The 16,243-nt window shown below is 43.5% G+C and overlaps 1 protein-coding gene across 5 annotated transcripts in view; it reads right to left on the reverse strand.

Annotated features, from left to right (window-relative positions):
- Positions 1 to 16,243, reverse strand: part of MARK1 (microtubule affinity regulating kinase 1) — a 387,182-nt gene that overhangs the window by 140,283 nt on the left and 230,656 nt on the right. For all 5 annotated transcript variants that reach the window (XM_029593165.1, XM_029593162.1, XM_029593164.1 and 2 more), the window contains one exon: positions 2,218 to 2,288. In XM_029593165.1, the coding sequence (XP_029449025.1) occupies positions 2,218 to 2,288 (71 nt within the window). The remainder of the gene's footprint in view (positions 1 to 2,217; positions 2,289 to 16,243) is intronic.

Raw genomic sequence — 16,243 nt, forward strand, 5'->3', positions numbered from 1 at the left:
AAGAGGTTTAAAGGAGGAGTGCTACAAATTTAACCCTTTATACCCCAAATTTTTTTAAATAGGACACTGGGTTAAGATTATTACTCTTAACAAATCAGGCGGTTGTGATTTTGCAAAGGTCATCTGTTTAAAAAATTGGGATTAGTCTCGAAATATGGTACAGTGACCATGACAGGGTTTCCACCATTTCCACAGACCATACCCGAGCAGTTTCCCCACCTCCCAGCTGAATCTTGGTCTTCCCCTTCCCTACCTGTGTCCAGCCTCCTCCACCTCACACCTGGCAGTCCTGCAGTCTGACCCCCGCTGCAGTGCCGGATGGTCCAGCAAGATCTGCTGTTTAAACCGCGACTAGAGCGTAGCAGCAGAGGCAGCTCACATGGTATAAAGCACTGCTTGCCAGCTGGGGTTGAGCGTGGGAGTAGGGAGAAGGCTGGGAGACGGTGGCTAATGCCCCCTGTAACAATTGCCTGTAACACTGAGCCTGTTCACAAAAAAATAAATAAATAAATGAAATAAAACAATCCTAAAGATTATTAATGCTACCAGAACAAAGAAACAAAAGAAAAAAAAGACTACCCAGGTAAAACCTGAGTGGGTGGCCACCCTCGCTAGCAGGAACTGGGCCTCTCACGCTACTGCGCTATGTCGCTGTAGGAATTTCATGCTTCCAGCAAATTAGAAGCCTGGCTCATTAAGAAGAGATTTAAAAGTGAAGTACTGAATTTTAGAACAGATGTGGTTTCCAAGATCAAAGCTTATGATAAATTGTAAGAGTGGGAAATGCTGAAACTTCACTGTGAAAATATAAATCCTCTATTAAAAAAAAAAAAAAAAAGGAAAAAGACTTCCGAATTGCTGACCAGGAGTGACGACTCAACAGCGCTGGAAATAATCGTCCATCTGAAAAAACCCTCCTCTCAAAGTGCTCAAAAAAAAAAAAAAAATCCAAGCGCCTTATCTTTATATGTGGAAGCCATAACATTCAGCAAATTCCATCTGATGCGGCTTGCGTTTCGATGATCAATGGCTATGCCAGGGACAGTTAATTCTCATGAAATAGAGGCAAATGGCGCTATTCGGTAGGCATGAGCGACCAGAGAATTCACCTCTGTTTCATGAGAATTAGCAGTCTCTGATGGTGGAAATGCCTGCAGCCATGAACATCCAGAGCTAAGCACGTTATATCTTCCCCCACTCCCGACCTAACCCCGCCCGGAGAATGCCTCAGCTGCAATGTGGGTAGAAGTGCATGGATTGACTAAGTACTCGCGCACTTTTAGCAGCGCGCCTCGTTAGGCAGTCTGGACGGCCCATTTTGGTTTTCATCTACCGTCATTAACCAGGTTACCACGCGGCGCGTGTGCTGTTTTCCCATGAGCCCACGCTGGTTTACCCGTGGAAGTGGCGCGGCTGAACCCCTACAACCCTCTTCCTGATCTCTAGCCCGGCTGCCTGCAGTATGCATCTGAGAAGACTTGTGCTCCCAGCTCTTCAACTGTAACGTGCTGCACTTACCCACTCTACCAGCTGGATATGAAGATATAGAGACTTGCAGCCAAACGTAACAGTGCAATCTCTTAGCCGTCCTTGAAGCCAGATGACAACAGTAGCCTTAGCCAGACGAATACCATGTCCCAAGAAAGCCCAGGCGCACCTTATGCATTTCAGAAATGGGGGGGGGGGGGGGGGGAACCCATCCCCCCTACAGGATTTCCTCCCCTCCTAGCATGCTGAGGTATTGGGGGTTTTTGTAATCATAAGCATTCCACAAGGAAAAGACAGACGGCAAATGCTTTATAGTTAGGGAAGAGAGATAAAAAGCATCCGGGACTGAGTGACATTGTCTGTACATGACTGGAGTTGGCTGGCTGCTCTGCTTCAGGCCTCTGCGCTGCGTAGCCTGGGAAACTTAAGCACCGCACTGGGAAAGAAATCAGACTGCTGAAGACTGCCTCGCAGCCAGGGCTTAAATATAATAGCAGTCTGCTGCTATTTTTAGTGTATGTGCGGGAATTCGATCTTTTCCACTTCAGGGAGTATTTCTGCTTTCTGGTTACTAAAGCTTACTCTAATATGCAGCTGTAATAAGGCACTTTCATTTCTACAAAACCAAAGAAAGGGGAGGGGGGAAATCAAACCAATATAAGTGCATTTAATTAAAGAAACAAAAACCAACACAAACAAAGCACCCCCAGCACGTCAAGATTTTCATACCTGCCTGAATTTTGCCCGGGCCTCTTTTTCCTTCATTCTTCCATGTGCAACTAAGTAGTCAAACACCTCTCCTGTGTTCAAAGGGACACAAAACAGCCAATCAGTATTTTCATGCATGATGCATCTCTAATAATCAACTTAAAAAGCAATATTTTAACTAGTGCACAACTGAGGCATATTCAGAGCCTTGATTTAAGAGAAGGCTTATGAAAATGCTCTGCCTTTTGTGCACAGCGCAGTAACAAAATTAATCACTATAATTTTAAGACCATCATCCTGTTTCCCTGCTTCCAGTTTGCTCTGGACTCACTATTCCTAATTTCATGGTTAAGCATTTTCATGTAGTTTAATATTTTTTCTTGCCTTCAGTTCTGAAAACATTGTTGGATTTTCTGTTGTTCCCCCATGGTTATATCAGATCATTCTTTGTCAATCTAAATTCAATGCACATGGAATGTTTTCTTCATGGACAAGCAGGATACATTTCATCCGCCCAAGTGGATGACATCATCTGACAGGCCGCGCTCAGAAACATGGTGGAGTTTCTGAGCATGTGCAGGCCTTCCTGCGTTGCCACTCCACCTCGCATTTCTCCTTGGTCTTTCTTTCACTCATATGAACAGATTTGGTTTTGGCTGTCAGCCACTTGATGAAGTTTTCAGGCATTTTTTTTTTCTTTTTTCAGTTCTTTTATTTTTGCAAGTCTCAAAAAAAAAAAGTAGTTTAGCTACTTTTAATTTTTTTTTTTTCCAATTTAAGTTCAATTTAGCCTCTCCCCTCTTTGCCATGCCAGGCTTCAAGAGAAGCCTTGCTGTGACACCAAGATGTCCGACCCAGCCATTGTATATTCATTCTTGTTCATTCTCCAGTTTTTTCTGTCCTTTGTTTCCTGGCTACTATAGCCCCCAAGTTTATTCTCCATGTTATTTGTATCTGCGCTTCGGCCTTCTTGTTATATGGTTTTGTTATGTTAACCCCTAAGTTTGATGTAAACCGGCCTGATATGAAGCTTGTCATGAAGTTCGGTATAGAAAAAATGTTAAATAAAATAAATAAATAAATGTCTCTCCCAGACTGTAAGGTTCCTAGGTCCTTCTCATGATGTACCCAATTGCTCTGCTTGCACTTTTATGTCTCTAAGGGCCAGAAAATATAGGACCTGAACATTTTATTTTCTGGAGTCATCCCATGCATCATTGGGAAAGAAGAGGAAACCTTTGCAAGTTGAGAGAGGTCTAAATTAAAAAGAAAGAATCTCTGCTCAGCACAAATATCATTCCCCTTCCAGTAAAGAGGGGGTACGTTGTGCTCATCTGTGCAGAAGGATAGTGGCACTATTGCACCACAACCCATCAGCACTGAAAAGCGCAAAAAATCTGTATTGAAAGACATAAGGAAGAGTTGGTGTAACAAATGACGCACTCTGTGGACGCCCTCTTTGGTGCAGATATTCTTTCAATACCATTGACTAACAAAAGTATTGAAGCATTATTGATGCCATGAAGACTTTGCAGTGCAGAAAAAAAAAAAAATCAAAGACCAAGATTCGCAGACAAAGCAAAAAATTCAGTTAGCTATGCCAATCCTAGTCCCAGAATCAGATGACTGTCAGCAGTTGCACCACAAAAAAAACCCCATTCCTTTGTAGAGAGTATATGACTGCATTTTGTGAATATATATATATTTCAAATATGTCACAGTTGCCACCGCCTTCTCCTCTTCTGGAGTAAATATCTGCTGTTTTGGATATTATGGCCTCCAAATTGAAGCCACACGCTACTATTCCACCTTTTAAATGTAGAGATGGAATTATCCAAACCTAGATCCTCTCTTAATCTCATGAATTGCCCTCAACTAAGGATGGGTCAACACCTGAAGATCCTCCTATTGTTTTATCGGATTCTCAGGAAAGTTTTGAATCTTCTTATGAGGAATCCACAGATCTTCCATTAGACCCTTCACCTCAACATACAAGGAGTATATCCCCTTCTGAAAATGTGTCATACCCAGTCTTTGTACAAAAGAAATCAGAGCCCAGAGAAAATGTATTTGGCTTGCTTAAATACATTCAGGCTCCTAAATAATTAGTGGCAGCGCTGGTACACAAACTCTTGCAGCAACTTAAAGCAAGGATGTGGCAAACACTTTTGTCTATTTTTCTTCTATCATAAGTACAGCATGTATCCAGCTCCAGAACATCTCAATCTCCTTCACCAATCTCCTTCACCAATCAGTGATGATAGAGTCAGTGTTTAAAAGAACAAAGCACTCCAACACATTCCAATACTCCTCCTGGTAAGGATGCTAGATACAATGGTTCCCGAAGCCAGTCGGGTATTCTCAATGAATGTGCATGATAAATTAGCATGCTATGGAGACAGTGCAGGCAAATTTATCTCATGCAGATTCATTGCGGATATCCTGAAAACCCGACTGACTGAGGGCCCTGCAGGAAGGGCCCTCAGTGCAAGGGTATTAGGCGCCCTAGGCAAACCTTCTGCCTTGCACCCGTGGCCCCGCTTCCCCCGACCCTGGACTCGGCTCTGACTCCTACTTCATTTGCTCCCGTCGAATGTGTGCTTCTCTGGGCCGCGAGCAAGCTGGGCGCCGCTCGAGGCCTGCTAAATCTGTACTCCTGTTTGCCACAAGCGGGATAGGCTCCACTCACAGCCCCACATGGCTGCTCTTCGGTGCCCCCGGCAATCGCCAAGTTCGCCTAATGGGATACACCAGCCCTGCCTGCAGGACAGGTGTGGGAAAAGCTGTGCTAGAATGCTGGATAGTATAGCAAAAAAGGCTTTTCAAGGCAGCTATGCTAAACTGCAGAAGAGGTGTTGCTCACCAGTTACACGTGTGCCAGTACATGCACTCCTCCCTTCAGAAGCTGTAAATCTTAACAGAAGAACTCCCTACAGACAAAATGAACCTGGCCATGCCAGTAATTCAGTCTATGATGCTATGACACTTCTTCCAGAACCTCCGTAGTGGCTACTGGCGCCAAAATACTGGTGAGGGATGTGCATGACAAGCTGGCAGATGCTCCATGCATGGGTGACAATCTCTTCAGAGAGAAAGTGAAAAAGAAAAAGAGCAGTAGATAACATTAACGATCATTGTGCTATCCTGCTCACCCCTTCAGCAGCAGTGGGTCAATTCTCTACTTCCCAAAAGAAATCATCAGCAAAAATATAGGAGGCAATACTTTTATTCCAGGAGAGGATACTCGTAGATTTGTCATCAGAACCCTGTCCTCAGCAGCAAGAGCAGCAAAGCAGGCCATAAGACACAGAAAGAAAAACACTCTAAGCATTTGCAAAAAACACAAGCAAAAGCTAACAAACCTTTGACTACAATCAAACTATTTTCCCTGCTGAAATTAAACAATATTCCAGTGAGGGTGAATACTGCATCACCGCAGTACTTTAAACAAGCTTTGTCTTTAACAGACAGACCACTAAAAGTCATAAACCATGGGTACTGATTTCATCTCAAATCATCTCCCCTGAACAAAAACTGAGAAGCTCTTGTTCTTTCAGCAAGGGCCATCATCCCTCAGGTGCCAATGAAGAAGAATTAGTCCCACTACAGGAAAGGAACGCGGGGGTTCTATTCCAGATAATTCCCGAATCCCAAAAAAGTCGGGTGAGTGCCAACAAATGTTGAACCTCAGGAGTCTCAACAAATTCTGAAAGAAAGAAAAATTCAGGATGACCTTTCCTCAATTAGAAAACAGTTGGCTTTCCTCACTGGATCTCAAAGTCGCACACACACACCTTGATTTACAATGCTCACAGGAGACTGACTGGTTCACCATAGCACACCATCACTATCAGTATTGTGTTCTCTCAATAACACCCAGAGTTTATTACACAGTGCTTTGTAGTTGTTGCCATTTACCTAAAAGCAAACAAGGTTTTTGGTTTTCTCTACCTAGACGACTGTCTTATATTGGGCCATTTCCCGCAGGAAGCCCATTCTTCCTCCCTCTGTACTATGAATATTCTTTAGTCTCTAAGGTTTTCCATCAATTTTCCAAAATCCAACCTATCTTATTAAATATAGATTTCATAGGAACACACTTAGATACATCCTCAGAGGGCAAACAAGTTATCCAAGTTAATCCTGAAAATCATAGGACAGTGAACAGTCTCTGCCCACATCTTTATATGAAAATATTAGGTCCCATGGCAGCAACAGTTCATTTCATACCTTTTGCACATCTTCATATGGGACAAGCTCAGAGGAAACTAAGATTTCAGTAGGAACAACATTTTCAATCAGTGTCGGAGGTAGCAAAAATATCCAAACTCATACAGACTCTGAGATGGTAGTTGGACCATTCAAATCTACTCTAACAACAGATGCTTCCAGCCAAAGTTGGAGAACTCATCGGAGGAATCTTCGCTCTCAAGAAACCTGCTTGTGGAAAGAAACAATGCTTCATATAAATCATCTAGAGCAATTTACAATGCTCTGATATTCACCCCATAGTTAATAATGTGGCATTGATCCAAACAGAATGCCAAGTATCAATGTTCTACATTAACAAGCAGGTAGGAACAGGTTCTTACAGATTTTGCCAGTAGGCTGCAAAGATTTGGAAATGAGTATTTTCTCTCGGAATGTTTCTTCTAGCTGTCGAACTTCCTGGGAACCAGAATCAGATAGACACCTTAAGTCGCCAACTTGAACTGCACAAACAGTCCCCAGGCAATCAAACAATGCAAGAGCTTTTTCAATTTTGGGGCAGTCTGCAAATAGACGTTTTTGCAATATCCCTCAACAGAGTAGTAACATTCCACTCCAGGAGACAAGCAAATGACAGACTAGCTGCGGATATTTGCTCAATTCAATGGAATCCAGGACTTCTTTTTTAAGTGTTTTCCTCAATGCCATAGATAACTAGAACAGTCCAAATTTTGAGGAGGACACAATTTTGAAAGCCTCTTTCTGGCCTTGTCACATTTGGTTTCCAAGGCTTCAACACTTAGCTGTTCAACAACCAATAAAGTTGAGGATATTCACATCTTTTATCACACAGTGCAACAGCAATCTTCTTTATCCCATCCTACAGTTATCAGCTCTGATTGCTTAGATGTCGAAAACCAGTTTTCAACATCTACACAGTTGCCTGCAGAGGAGAAAATGGTTCTGCTGCCATCAAGCAAATACTCCATCAGAAGATCTTATAATTTTAAATTGAAGATATTTTCTGTCTGATTTTCACAATTTTATCAAGAACCCTTAAAATGTTCTGTCTCTTCTGTACTTCAGGATCCATCAAAAACTATCTGTCAAGAGGACTTAGAAAATAGCAACAGTAACATGGGATAGACTTAGTGTTTGGGTACTTGCCAAGTTCTTATGGCCTGGATTGGCCACTGTTGGAAACAGGATGCTGGGCTTGATGGACCCTTGGTCTGACCTAGTATGGCATGTTCTTATGTCACCTCAATGCCATATCAGCATACCATGATTGCGATGGTGCTCCTATTTGCCATTAGCCTACAATTAATTGTCAGATTCAAGAAAAGCCTCACTCATCTAAAACTGCCAATAAAACATCCCCCATTCCTTGATCTAAAATGTCTTTCTTATGCAGCTCATGAAACAACTATTTGAACTATTACCAACAGCAAATCTAAAATTTCTGTCTTGGAAAGTTTTCGTTTTCATAGCAGTTAATTCTGGTTGGAGAGTATGCGAATTCTAAAAACTCAACCCAAAGAGGCATTTCTCAATTTCTTTTAAATGTGTCTATTGTATTACCAATGTTCTTTCCAAGACAGCCCACCCATAAAGGTAAGCATGCTCTTCATACCTTTCATTGTAAAAGAGCTATTTTATTCTATTTGGAAAGAACAAAATCCCACAGAAAATTCTGACAACTGTTTGTTTCATTCAACTTAGTTAAGCAAGAAATTTCGGCTACAAAAAGTACTCTTCCTACATGGATATCTGATTGCATTACTTACCGTTAAAGCAGTCAGGTCTGTCTCTTCAAAGTATTATTAAAGCCCATCAGCTTAGAGCCACGGCAACTTTCTTGGTACATATATGCTCTGCCACCTTTGAAAATATCTGTCAGGATAATCTTCTAGCCATACTTTCACTGCTCATTACCGCCTAGAAACATTTTACCTTAAGGCAGCAATTTTGCTCAGGCAGTTCTTCAAAGTTTATGTAATTAATTCCTTCAACTCTACCTTCCAAACTCAAACAATAATAATGGGTTGCAATGTTCTACTAAACTGCATAAGTTACAAAATGTTCAGCTGCAACCCTCAGTTTAGGAGTGCCCACTTGTGTGGACGAATTTATCCTGCTAAGTTGCTCACCAGTAGCAGGTGTTATCTATAGACAGCAGGATAAATCAGCCAAACAATCCCACTCTCGTCCCCTTAAAGTTGAACATTAACTTGCTATAAACATTGAGGACTTGTGGGAAGGCCCCGCGCATGCTTAGAAAAACCTCAGTTTTTCTGAACATTGAGAGCTCTTTTCTATTTTGGTGTCATCAGATGACGTCACCCTTGTGTGTGGCTGATTGATCTTGCTGTCCATGGAGAACATTTGTTGCAGGTGAGCAACTTATTTGCTAGTTTGGATTTTTTTTGGCTTAGCAGTTTCCTTTTGCTCCTTTGGGTTTCTAATTCAATTGGAACCTGCTCTAATTGGACTAAGATGCTACAAGCCTTCATTTGCAGTCATCCAGGTATTTTCCCATTTTATGATCCATTTCATCCCGGCCTGTCAATGCAAAAATCCTCCAGCTGACATGCATGGATCATGGTTTCCTCCAGTTCCCAGAACAAGAATGCCTGAGTCAATCAACCGGCATCACTGCTGTGAGACAAAACACCCTCCCATTAGGGAACAGTGAATGCTGCCACTGAAGCATCGCCATCTTCAACCAACCTGAGCAGCAGCCACACCCAGGAATTGAACCTGGACCATTACGCTAACCTCTGTAGCAGTTTGTTAGAACAGTTGTATATGTAGAAAATGCTGTATCAACTCAGTGCTTCAGACGTCTCTGCATATGTATGCATATACATACTGTACATATAGTACACACAAACAGAAAACATTTCACTCAATACTAATATATATATATTCTGAAAATTATAAGAATGCACAACTATTACAAAAAAAATATCTTATCGGCTGCTTCTCAAATGTTTTCAGGTCAGGGAGTAAAGCACCTGAACAAAGTTTATCTCTAGGCTGCAGGACAAAACACAACCAGGAGTAAGCTTAGCTCAAACCAGCTGATCAGGGTATAATTAAATGTTCTGTGACATGTTAAAGCAGGTGTAACTTAAAAAGCTCACACAGATTTAGTTGAGGATTAAGTGCTGGGATCAGAACAAGTGGAAGAAGGTATTGCCAAAAAGTGCCAATTAAAATAAACATGCTCCTCCGAACAAAAGTTGGACCAGCTGGACAAAACTGATCCAGTTAGCAAATGTGTCCACAGGGATTCATTTTGATACATGTGCCCACAGAGTAGAAATTTTAAAAAATATTGAAGAACTATACTGAAGACAGAAAGAAACTAGTGGTGGCAAGTTTCCAATGTGAAGCATTCTATAATCCACATGCATATGTACAATGTGGTATCATATCAAAGTGATGAGATGCTCATCAAAAAAACACAGATCTTACAAACAAGAGCTTGAGTGTGTCTGAGCAAAAATGGATTTCGTTGTAATCATATACCACTTAAACATGGTCTGCTTCAAATTTTGGATTGTTTTTCCTTATTTGAACTTCAACGTACATTAGAAACAGCAGTGTGTTTGGTGAAAGAAGTGTATAACAACTTTTGATGATACAAAATGCCAAACAGATGTATAGCTAGGGCATTACTTACACAAATACCAAACACTGTTAGCATTTCTGCATTTTAACTTCCTGCTTCAGGGGCTGGTCCCGCCATCAAACTCATTCATTCCGAATCACAATCTCACTGCCCATATGATCCTTTAAGGCATTTTGTACCACTGGCTCACAGTCATATTTTATTTGCTGCTGTTTTTAATGTAAGTTTATGCAAATGCATGTTGATAGCCCTATTAGGTATTCCCGCGCGATTCAGTAAGTAAAATGTGCAGCCAAAGGTAGGCGCTAATTTCTTCCGGCACCGGGAAAGTGCACAAAAAAGCAGTAGAAACTGCTTTTCTGTGCACCCTCCGACTTAATATCATGGCGATATTAAGTCAGAGGTCCCGAAGAGTAAAAAAAGTAAAAAAAAAAGATTGAAGTCGGCCCACGGCTGTCGGGTTGAAAACCGGACTCTCAATTTTGCCGGTGTCCGGTTTCCAAGCCGTAGCTGTCAGCGGGCTCGAGAACCAACGCTGGCAAAATTGAGCGTCGGCTGTCAAACCCGCTGACAGCCGCCGCTCCGGGCCAAAAGGAGGCGCTAGGGACACGCTGGGCCTCATTTAAATACTGTATCGCGCGCACAGGCGAGTGGCCTGTGCGCGTGCCGGGGTCACCCGCTCTCCCGCGGACTTTACTGAATCGGCCTGATGGATTGTAGAGTGCTTTACACTGGGAGCTTATCACTACCAGTTTATGTATTCAAAAACATTAAACAGAGGCTGATGTCCTGTGGAAAAACTACACTAATGGAATATTTATTTTTTCTTGCAAGAAACTTTGTACTATAATGGCCAGGGCTGATCTGAAGGGGGCAAATCAGTTTGCATGGCCTATATTGCTCCTCCTTTCCAAATGTTGCCCCTGTCCTCTGCATGATCATGTCCCCATCCATCCCTACTGGCAGAAGAGCAGTGGTTCTTACTTGCATCTGTCTTACATAGTAAATAATGGCAGATGAAGACCAAAATGGTTCATCCAGTCTGCCTAGCAAGGTGTTTCGGGTTGTAACTGTTGCTCCATGCAGATTATTCCTCCCCCCCCCCCCCCCCCCAATGCCTTCTGTTTCAACTTCAATGGAGAAATTACTACTTATCTGATAATTTCATTTTCCTTAATGTAGACAGCCAGATTCAAGACCAGTGGGTTATGCACCTCTACCAGCAGATGGAAACAGAGTAAACTAACATCACAGAATATATATATACCCCTGCACTGACATCAGCCTGCCAGAATTCTCTTCAAAAGCCAACTGAGGACAGACTAGCAAAATCTTGATTAAAAACATAAGAACATAAGAACATGCCATACTGGGTCAGAGCAAGGGTCCATCAAGCCCAGCATCCTGTTTCCAACAGTGGCCAATCCAGGCCATAAGAACCTGGCAAGTACCCAAAAACTAAGTCTATTCCATGTTACCGTTGCTAGTAATAGCAGTGGCTATTTTCTAAGTCAACTTAATTAATAGCAGGTAATGGACTTCTCCATTTCTGTACTCAACCAACAGGAAACACTAAACTCGGGCAAAGAATGTATGAACACTAATTTAAGGACTGGATGACACTTACCAGTAATCCCCTGGAACATGAACATGAGGACCATAACACAAGCATTCAGCAGCCAAGGATGGGAAACTGAATCCATTTGTCTAAATTAAGGAAAATGAAATTATCAGGTAAGTAGTAATTTCACCTTTCCTAGCATGTAGACAGTGGGATGTACCCAAGCTACTCAAGAATAGGGTGGGAGGCTGCCTGCGGCCCAGTCAAAACTGCACATGCAAAGGCTGCTTTCACCCAGGCCTGTGCATCCAGACGATAATACCTGGAAAAAGTGTGTAAGGAGGACCACATAGCAGCTCGGCAAATGTCGATGGGAAACAACAATCTACCTCCACCCATGATACTGCCTGAGCTCTAGTGGAATGAGCCTTAACCTGATTAGGCAACAGCTTTTCAGCTGCCACATACGTGGCCGTGACTACCTCCTTAAGCCAGCTCGCCCTTTTTACCTCCACAATGAAGGGCAAACAGATGATCCATCTTTTAGAAAAGTTTAGAAACCTCCAGATACATCACATGATGTCTCTTGACATCCAAGGAACGCAACAGGAGACATTCTTCTGCATCTCTTTCCTTATCCAGAGATGGCAAGGAAATGGACTTATTCAAGTGAAAATCTGAGACCACTTTAGGCAAGAAAGAAGGAACAGTACACAGCTGTATCGCTCCTGGAGTCACCCGAAGGAACGGATCCCGGCAAGACAAGGCCTATTACTCGGAAATTCGACATGCAGAAAATATCACCACCAGAAACACTGTTTTTAAGGTCAGTAACCAAAATGAAAGGTTAGGCAGCGGTTGAAACGTAGGGCCCACCAAGAAATCCAACACCAGATTAAGACTCCACAAGGGAACCGTAACTGTAAGGGATGACTAAGATGTTTCACTCCCCACAAGAAATGGACCACATCCGGATGAGACAAGGATTCACCATTCACCTTGCCCCTGAAACAGGCAAGAGCTGCTACCTGCACTTCAAGGAATTAAGGGCCAACCCTTTATTCAATCAATCCTGCAAAAATTCCAAAATGAGCGGGATCCTAACTGAACAAGGAAGCACTCCTCGATCTTCACACCAAGCCTCAAACACTTGCCAATCCCAAACATAGACTAAGGAAGTAGAGAACTTTTGTGCTCACAACAAGGTGGCAATCACCATAGTAGAATATCCATGCTTCAACAAGTGAGCCCTCTCAAGGGCCACACCGTAAGACAAAACAGAGTCGGATCTTCATGAAGGTCCCTATTGCAACAGATTCCTGTGCGCCAGAAGATGGAGGGGGGAGTCTACCAGTATTCTTCGCAGATCTCCATACCATGGTCTCCTAGGCCAATACAGTGCCATCAAGAGCACCATCCTCCTGTGGCCTTCGATCCTCTGAACTATTCTGCCCAACATAGGCCATAGGGGAAAGGTATACAGCAGATTGTCCTCTGGCCAGACCTGCACGACAGCATCGATACCCAAGGTCTTCGGATCTTTCCTGCGATTGAAGAATGAAGGAACCTTCACACTACGAGAAGTTGCCAGCAGGCCTAGAATGGAAGGCCCCAGCGATTCACTATCAGCTGAAATGCCTCTTCCGACAATACCTATTCTCCTGGGTCCAGACTCTCCCTGCTGAGAAAGTCTGCTCTTACATTGTCTTTTCCTGCAATGTATGAGGCTGAAATCTCCTAAAGATGGATTTTTGCCTATTCCATTTTTTGGTCTGCGATACTTGCTAGCTTTTGGTTCCTCTTTGCAAACTGATGTAAGCCACTGCCGTTGCATTGTCCGACATTATCCAGACTGCTCAACCCTGCAGTCTGCCTTCAAACTGCAAACATGCCAACCAGATCGCCCTGTCCTCCAGTCGACCGATGTTCCAGAAAGACTCTTTTGGACTCCAGCGCCCTTGTGCTGTCAGTTCCTGACAGTAAGCTCCCCAACCGTGGAGGCTCGCATCTATTGTGAGAACTAGCCAGTCTGGAGAAATTAAGGAAACTCCCCTTCTGAGATTTTCCATTTGTAGCCACCACTGTAGCTGGGAGGAGACTTCCATCGGCAGATGGAGCTGAACTGAGTAATCCTGAGACTGTGGATTCCACCAAGATAGCAAGGAACTTTGAAGAGGAAGCATAGGCGCCCTTGCCCACGGTACCATTTCCAGGGTTGCCACCATTAAACAAGGCACTGGCAGATACGACCACATGATCGAGCAAATAGCATCCATCAACAGACTCCGCTGCTCCATCAACTTCTAAATATGAAATTCTGGCAGAAAAGACTTGCCCTGCTTCATGTCTAATCGAACTCCAGGATTTTCCAGCGACTGAAGAGGCTGAAGACTGCTCTTGGATAGATTCACCCCCCAGCCGAGCTTCTGCAATATGGAGATCACCTTGCTAGTCACCAAACGGCTCTCTTCCTGAGACTTGGCACAAATCATCCAATGGTCCCAGATACAGGTGCACTAAGATCCCATCCTTTCTTAACTCTGATGCCACCACCACGACCTTGGAGAAGGTTCTGGGAGCGCTGGCCAGACCAAAAGGCAATGCCCAAAACTGATGATGACGTCCCAAAACCGCAAATCATAGAAAACGTTGGTGCTCTAGTCGGATGGAGATATGCTCAGATAAATCCAGAGAGGCCAGAAATTCCCCTGACTCTACGGTCATTATCACTAAGCGTAATGTTTCCATGAGAAAATGAGTCACCAGCAAATGTCTGTTGACCCCTTTGAGATCCAGGAAGGAACGAAAGGAACCCTCCCCTCCTTGGGCACAATGAAATAGATGGAATATCGACCCATATTTTCTTGAGACGTGGGCACTGGAACCACAGCTCTCAGAGTGAGGAGCCATGACAATATATATTCCACCACCTGTTTCTTCTGAGGGGAGTGGCAGGGAGACACCATGAACATGTCGTGAGGAACACTGCGAAACTCCAGTGCATATTCTTCCCATATCACTTCCAAGATCATAAGAACATAAGAAATTGCCATGCTGGGTCAGATCAAGAGTCCATCAAGCCCTGCATCCTGTTTCCAACAGAGGCCAAACCAGGCCACAAGAACCTGGCAATTACTCAAACACTAAGAAGATCCCATGCTACTGATGCAATTAATAGCAGCGGCTATTCCCTAAGTAAACTTGATTAATAGCCATTAATGGACTTCTCCACCAAGAACTTATCCAAACCTTTTTTGAACCCAGCTACACTAACTGCACTAACCACACCCTCTGGCAACAAATTCCAGAGCTTTATTGTGCATGGAGTGAAAAAGAATTTTCTCCGATTAGTCTTAAATGTGCTACTTGCTAACTTCATGGAATGCCCCCTAGTTCTTCTATTATTCAAAAGTGTAAATAACCGATTCACATCTACTCGTTCAAGACCTCTCATGATCTTAAAGACCTCTATCATATCCCCCCCTCAGCCGTCTCTTCTCCAAGCTGAACAGCCCTAATCTCTTCAGCCTTTCCTCCTAGGGGAGCTGTTCCATCCCCTTTATCATTTTGGTTGCCCTTCTCTGTACCTTCTCCATCGCAACTATATCTTTTTTGAGATGCGGCGACCAGAATTGTACACAGTATTCAAGGTGCGGTCTCACCATGGAGCGATATAGAGGCATTGAGGCATTATGACATTTTCCGTTTTATTAACCATTCCCTTCCTAATAATTCCTAACATTCTGTTTGCTTTTTTGACTGCTGCAGCACACTGAGCCGACGACTTTATCCACTATGATACCTAGATCTGTTGTGATTTTGACCCACCTCTGATAAAAGAGAGAGAGGGGCGACCCTCCCATCTCTTGTTCCTGGGGGTGGGTCGGCACACCTTCATTGAGAGGCTCAGGAGGTCCCACTATTTGAGCCTACACCCTTTCTGGGCTGTCTGGGATGAAAGGACTGAGACCTACCGGAAGGCTGAGTCCTCTGAAAGGACGCTCCTCCATAGGTACAAAAACATTTGGATCCCCTAGCATGACCTCTCATGATAAACGAGCACAGTGTATGCTGCTTGTCCTTCGGCAAACAAGGAACCAGCTACTGGCCAATTTCTCCAATTCGTTTCCAAACAAGAGCGAGCCTTCAAAGGGCAATTTTGTAAGGTTAGCCTTAGAGGTTGCATTGGCCGACCAAGTTTTCAGCCATAACTGACGCCTAGCCGCTATTATCGAAGCCACTCCTCTGGTGGAGGTGCGGAACAAATCACAGCCTGCATCTGCCAAAAAGGCATCTGCTGGTTCCATAACTGCTCTGGAATTCACTCCAGAGTCACTGACCTCCTGACAGAGAAGTAAACAAGAGCAAGCCACCTGCGAACAACAAGAAGCTATTTGCAAAGTCATTACCACCGCTTCAAATGCTTGTTTAAGTATGATCTCAATCCTTCTATCGTGTACATCTTTCAAGGTCGCTCCTCCCTCCACAGGGATAGTCATCCACTTGGAGACTGCACAGACCAGCGAATCCACTTTCAGAAAATGCGGACGTTCTCTTACCACTGGACCCAAAGGGTACAGGCTTTCCAAAACTTGACCCCCTTTGAAATTAGCCTCTGGGGCACCTCACAAGATTAATCA

This window comes from Rhinatrema bivittatum, chromosome 3, assembly GCF_901001135.1.
Source record: "Rhinatrema bivittatum chromosome 3, aRhiBiv1.1, whole genome shotgun sequence".
Classification (NCBI taxonomy): domain Eukaryota; kingdom Metazoa; phylum Chordata; class Amphibia; order Gymnophiona; family Rhinatrematidae; genus Rhinatrema; species Rhinatrema bivittatum.